At 34.7% G+C, this 6,000-nt stretch overlaps 1 protein-coding gene across 1 annotated transcript in view; it reads right to left on the bottom strand.

Annotated features, from left to right (window-relative positions):
* Nucleotides 1-1,061: 1,061 nt before the first annotated feature.
* mapre1b (microtubule-associated protein, RP/EB family, member 1b) overlaps nt 1,062-6,000 on the bottom strand; it is a 28,494-nt gene continuing 23,555 nt past the window's right edge. Inside the window, exons 5-7 of the mRNA XM_055652678.1 lie at nt 4,945-5,066; nt 3,472-3,624; nt 1,062-2,236 (exon numbers count right to left, since the gene is read on the bottom strand). Of these exons, the coding sequence (XP_055508653.1) occupies nt 2,177-2,236; nt 3,472-3,624; nt 4,945-5,066 (335 nt within the window). The 3' untranslated portion in view covers nt 1,062-2,176. The remainder of the gene's footprint in view (nt 2,237-3,471; nt 3,625-4,944; nt 5,067-6,000) is intronic.

Below are 6,000 nucleotides of genomic sequence, written 5' to 3'. Positions count from 1 at the left end.
AGCTTTTCACTGTACATTTGACAATAATAAACTAGATTAAGACTAAGATTTAATATCAGAGAAGGTTAAGGCATCCTTAAATTTGAAATTCAGTAGATAAGCCATCACGTGATACTATTCAAATAAATTTAACAGTAGAATGTAAGATGTTCATATAGACATCCAGAACACATGCAACATTTCTTATGCCTAAGAATCCACAGGTAAATAGGCTGGGAGGTATTTTCTTTACAAAATATTTTGAATGTTCAAACCTATTTGCAATGTAGTTTCATAAATATTCACAATTCATAAAGATGCAGCCTTTTACTCTGCTGCAACAATTATCCTACAAACCTGTACGTTTTTGGTAGTAACTCTTCCCCATCACGTTATAAAATCGTGGGCTCGTGCTTCTACAGAAACAGGCAGGTTGTTCTCCTGACTCCGATCTTGTCTCTGACATTATTACGCTACAATGCTGAGAGCTATATTCTGCACTCGGTATCTTCGTATCTTTCCTTTTGCTCAACCTATAGTACTTGAGTTTGGCTTGATTGATATTACCTGAATTGACTGTATAGATTTTCAAAAGCAGCTTTTCACTGTACCTCAGTTCACGCGACAAAAATAATAAACCTAAACGTAAACAAGTCTTACGTTGCCATTTATCAGTGGAATAACAACACTTACATCAGCCGTGGCTTGCAAAGCAATTACTTAAATATTAGAAAGAACTGAAAGAGATTTAACAAAGCAATCTGCAAGCAATGTCCCAGCATCAAACACATTGTTAATTTAGCAACATATACAGCTGTGTGAGGAATAATTAATATAATGGTTGCTACTCCTTGTATCCATGCATGTCTGTTACTCTTAACATTTCAGATGAGGGAATATTCTTAGAGACAGATCATTTACTTCACATCTCCAACCATGAGAAGGAGGCAAGGAATTTGTGTTGTTAGTTTTCTTTGACCACCGGAAGTATGACAGAACTAAAAGTATAGGGGAAAAACAATGCCTTAAAATCATTGCAAGTGAAACCACAAAAATGTGGCAAGTAAATGACAAAATACATCTTAAATTGATTTTTTAATAGTTTTCAATATACAAAAGATGGGCATTTTATTGATAACACTAAATAAAAAGGACATTTTTCCAACTAGGAAGGAAATAAAGCGGCAGAGAAAAATATTTCCATAACGTAGCCTAATTAACCTCCTTTCTTGTTCTAATCCATGTTACTGAATAAACTAAAAATCTTATATCAGAACAAATGAAGCTTTAAATATTACAACCGATTGAATTAAATTAGCAATAAACTATTCTTTAGAAATGTTCTAAGTAATCAGAATATTTAAAAAGATTATAAATGTACCAACATTTCCAACAGACAATTTTGTTGAAATATCAAACTTTATTATTAGAAATTGATCTGAGTAGAAAAACACCCTGTAGTTTTAAGACCAAGTTTGATTTTTCTTACAGCATACTGAAGTCTTAGGGCAACAAAAGGAATAAAAGGCCACAGAAGAATTCAGGAAATATTTCACTGCTGTAGTACAACCACAATTGGTGGTAGGATCTGTCAACATCACAGCTATTTCCTGCAGTTGATCCAACGCCATGTCACCATACAAAATTCATGCACGGCATTTAATTGCCAACGTATTTCTTGCACGACAAATGAACTGGCTTGCCACGTACACACAACATAGTTTGGGACGCACTTTAACTATTAACATAACTGATAATGTATAAAGATCGGAACCATTCTATACACTTTCCATCACAGTGCAATTTTCAGTCATCATGCAGTGATCATTCTATAATCAACCTATTTAACACTGTCAAGAGCGGGTCTGCTTTTGGTGTTGGCAAATTAAACAAAAAAATCAGGATGTTACAGTATATTAGTACTCTGCAGGACCTTCCAGAGTATCCATTCCACACCTGCAAATGCTGCTCAGGATGTGAAGTGTAGAAGCACTCATTGCTTAATATGGACTGAAACTTCTGCAAAGTGCACTTATTTAGAAAGGAGGTACATTTTAATTTTGCTTACACTAACAAAATTACAAACAAAGCTCTTTTGACTTTACAGAAAATAAGAATGTCTTTTCCTCTGTGGATGTGCATGTGCACACATGATTTTTGGCAGGATATTCCAACCATAGGTATGCTGCATCCAAGGTTAATATTCTTCTTGTTCTTCTGGCTGTTCATCTGCTACATCTGGCACAGCAAATCCCTCCTGCAATGAAATTAATTCAAGTGGATCACCTCACTGAAATGAAATTTTTTTAAATAGCTACATTTGTCACAGGAGAGAATCTGTTTTTTTTTTTTAAATTTGAAGCTACTTAAAATGGTGTGGCCCAAAGCAATGCACATTTGATCAAATGGAAAAGCCATCTGAATTTTTAAACGGCTCTTAATGTCAACTTTGAATACATTTTCTATGGCCAAAAACGATAAGGAAGTGGCCAGCCAGTAATTAATATAGACTACATACACTGTACACACAGAAATAAAATAATTAATACAGAAAATTTGAAACCAGGAGTCTATTCCAGTCAGGCAGCTAAGGAGTGCGAGAGACACACAATATTGGGAGGGGAGGGGGATGGGGGGGTGGAATTAGCTTTTCAGTCAAGTTAGATGATAAAATATGATGACATTATCTTCATAAATGAAGTTACATTAGTTGAAAATATTATTCTGTTCCATCAAGGAAATAATAATACATATATAATTCTCTTACATGTATCTCTTATCATCTAAGGTATTCAAATTACTTGCATTTGATCATAAAAACTACCCAGAGCTACTAATTTGCAAAGTTGAAACCCTATTACGTTGTACATTTGAAATATATTATGTATTGATGAAATATATGAATCTAATCCAAATTGTCATGCGTCCTCACCTAATACAAAATAAAACTGTTAACACTCAGATTTCAAGTTTTCATTGAATTGCCAGTGAAAGTTTATGCGTGTACAAGACAGACAACTCGGGTTTAGAACAAAAAAGTCAGTTCCTTTCAAAGTTAATTCTTAGACCGATTAAAACTGATGACACCCATGTTTCAGACCTAAATTTACCTCACAAATTAGCTTCTTATTTGTTCCAAAGATTACACTTAAAATCCATGCACCACTGTTCACTCAGAACCCAGTCACACTCATCATCACATGTTCGGTGGCTGCATTTATTTGACACCCGTGGTTGTTCAAACACCATTTTTTTTTTTTTAAATGATCTAATTTTTTTTTCCTGTTGCTTATACAATATTGAATTTTCACTCAAAGTATTCTTTCCCTGACCAAAACTACATTGCTCAAGTTTAAAGAAAACCAGTTTAGTTTGGGAAATAACTATGCAGAATAGGAAACCTCATAATTCAGAACATGATCAAAATGTGATTATAATGTATCTGTGCTTGGTGTTTTGTACAAGCCAGTATTATAAAGGCAAACAACTTACATCGGTTGCGTACAAAATCTCCACAATCCGCTGCATTACTGGATCATTATCTTGTTCATTTTCTTGACAGATTAACTCAATATTTCTCAGTTTGCCAAAATAAAAGTCTCTTTCCTTTTCAAGATCTTCCACTGTAATCTTTAGTGCATGGATCTGTGAAAACATAACATTTCATTGTAATAATGTAGATATGCATTATTTAAAAAATCAAATGTTATATGTTATGTAACAAAGCCCAAGATGAAAATTTATTGGTGACACTGTTTATCAAATTGTAGGGATAAAGGTTCCCCACACTCATTCAGTCACAATGAAATGACAATGTAGACCAGGAGTGAAACCTGGATCCATCAACAGCATCAGTCAAAAGCGTCAGTGATGAATGGCATATCCAAACAAAATCACCATCATCCCCGTGTACAAACAGGGACAAACACAATTCTAGGAAATTTGGAATATCTTGGACAAAATAGGAAGGTAAAACAAATGTAGTGGCCATTTGGCTTAACTCAGTATGTTATAAATTATGGCCATTTGCCTTAACATTTTGTCTGCCTGTAATGATGTGGGTGGGATTTATTACATAGTCGGAGGCGTGTTTGCTGCTGGGATTTTTGCGCAGACGCTAGTAGTTTTTAGTTTAGTTGAAGAAGCATGGGGGGGGGGGGGGGGGCGGCGCGGGGAAAAGCATAGCTTTCGGCCATGCTGGAGTTTGACCATGCACGAGTTTGACTACGAGTAAGATTAAAATGTACTTAAACAAGAAGATGTTTGGATGAATATCTCACTGTTTTTATACGACAATAAAGAAACTATTAATCAAGAGACTGGGTTTTGACGATTTAACTCTCAACGGCTTTGAATGTCTCGTGGAGAGCTCCAATGCGTAACAAAGCTATCTGCTTACCCAATTGTCTAAACACAGTGGCTAGAGGAAAATAAATCCTTGAACGATATAATAATCTGCCATGACATAAGCTACAGATCTGAAGTATGTTTTCTTTTAAAAACGCAAACCATGTATGATAAAATATTATCCTACCAAAATGAAGACCACGCTATTAAAGCAGATTTCTTACAGGATTTCAAATGAAATAAAGGTTTATGGAATCTAATAATTCCAGGCTAGAGGGCAGCAATTGAATCCGTACAGAGCAGAAGCCACCTGGTCGGCCATTTTCTCTTGTAAAGCCATTGAGTCTTTTACATTTTCTTGGACACAATCCAAGACAAAATTGGATGAATAAAGACCTTCACCTAGATGACACATTCTAATAACTGAATATTTTCTTCCTCTTCATATTTTAACGCACATTTTTGTACTCAAGTGTTTGGGTATCACCATTATATTAACAACTGAAAATGTGCACTTTATGATCCAATTAGCTTACAATTTAAATCAAATACAATGTTAAAAGCCAAGAGAGCTCTCAAATACAAGTACATATTCCATGAGCTTAAAACTTTCGTTACCTGTTGAGCCAACTCTGCAACTTGTGCATCGCCATTCCCCACCATTGCAGGTCTTTTTGACACAGTCGACACAGGTTTTGGAGCAGCGGAAACTTTTGGTGTTGGATAGACTTTTTGAGTTACTATGACAAATAACCACATTGACAAATATAGGTTAGAAAAATGCCAAATATTATTAACAAGATACAGTAGATGAACCCAAGTCCACAAGTAACACTAGATTTAAGTTCACAAGTAACACCAGAATGTGACCTGGCCAGGTTAATAAACAAAGTGCCTGTGTGATACCTTGAAAATGTTGCAGTGTTAAAAAGTGAAGAAACAGTGCACAAAAAGGAATCTTAACTCCAACCAAAACCAAAGAAATGTAACCCAGTGAGAATTAAAAATAGGAATATACAAAATACACTTGATATCCAGGTTCAACTCCTTCACTATACTTACGAGGAAGATATTATCTTTTCAGTACATCTTGAAAATGTGCTAGGTTTGATCAGTGAATCTAATAGCAGCATATATTTAATCTCCAAATAATTTAGGCCTTTGTAATTAATTGGATCAAAATATAATGTCTAACTTTATTATTTGTGCTTTCAAGGAAGCAATACAATTTGAAAACTCTATTCATGTCATTTCCCAGGACATCATTTCATTTTAACAATATCCCCCATATGGGCTTAAATCATGAATAATGGGAGAATAAAAAGTGTTAGCACTGCATTACATGAATCTGAATCTGAATTACATACGGCAGGAGTAGGCAAAAGAACATCCAAGTCTTGTACGGAATTACTTTGGAATTACTACAAAAATAAATGCTAAATTCATTACTTTGTCAAAATTTGTAGGGTCTAATTCTTACTTCGCCGGTGCTACCAGTCCCCAGATATTTCTATAATTAATCAATTTAATAAATTAATTTTCCTTTTATCGCTGCACACTTCAGCGCTTACCCCAAAAATGTATTTCCAAATTAGTTTGGGGAATTTTTCAATTTGAAACCACCAGCTATTGGAAGAGGGTTCATTTATTTGACCAAGGTTCACAAGTGTTTAA

The sequence above is a fragment of the Leucoraja erinacea genome, chromosome 21 (genome assembly GCF_028641065.1).
Source record: "Leucoraja erinacea ecotype New England chromosome 21, Leri_hhj_1, whole genome shotgun sequence".
Lineage (NCBI taxonomy): Eukaryota > Metazoa > Chordata > Chondrichthyes > Rajiformes > Rajidae > Leucoraja > Leucoraja erinaceus.
The sequence above is the reverse complement of the archived record's forward strand: the minus strand, read 5'-3'. Positions and strand labels throughout refer to the sequence as shown.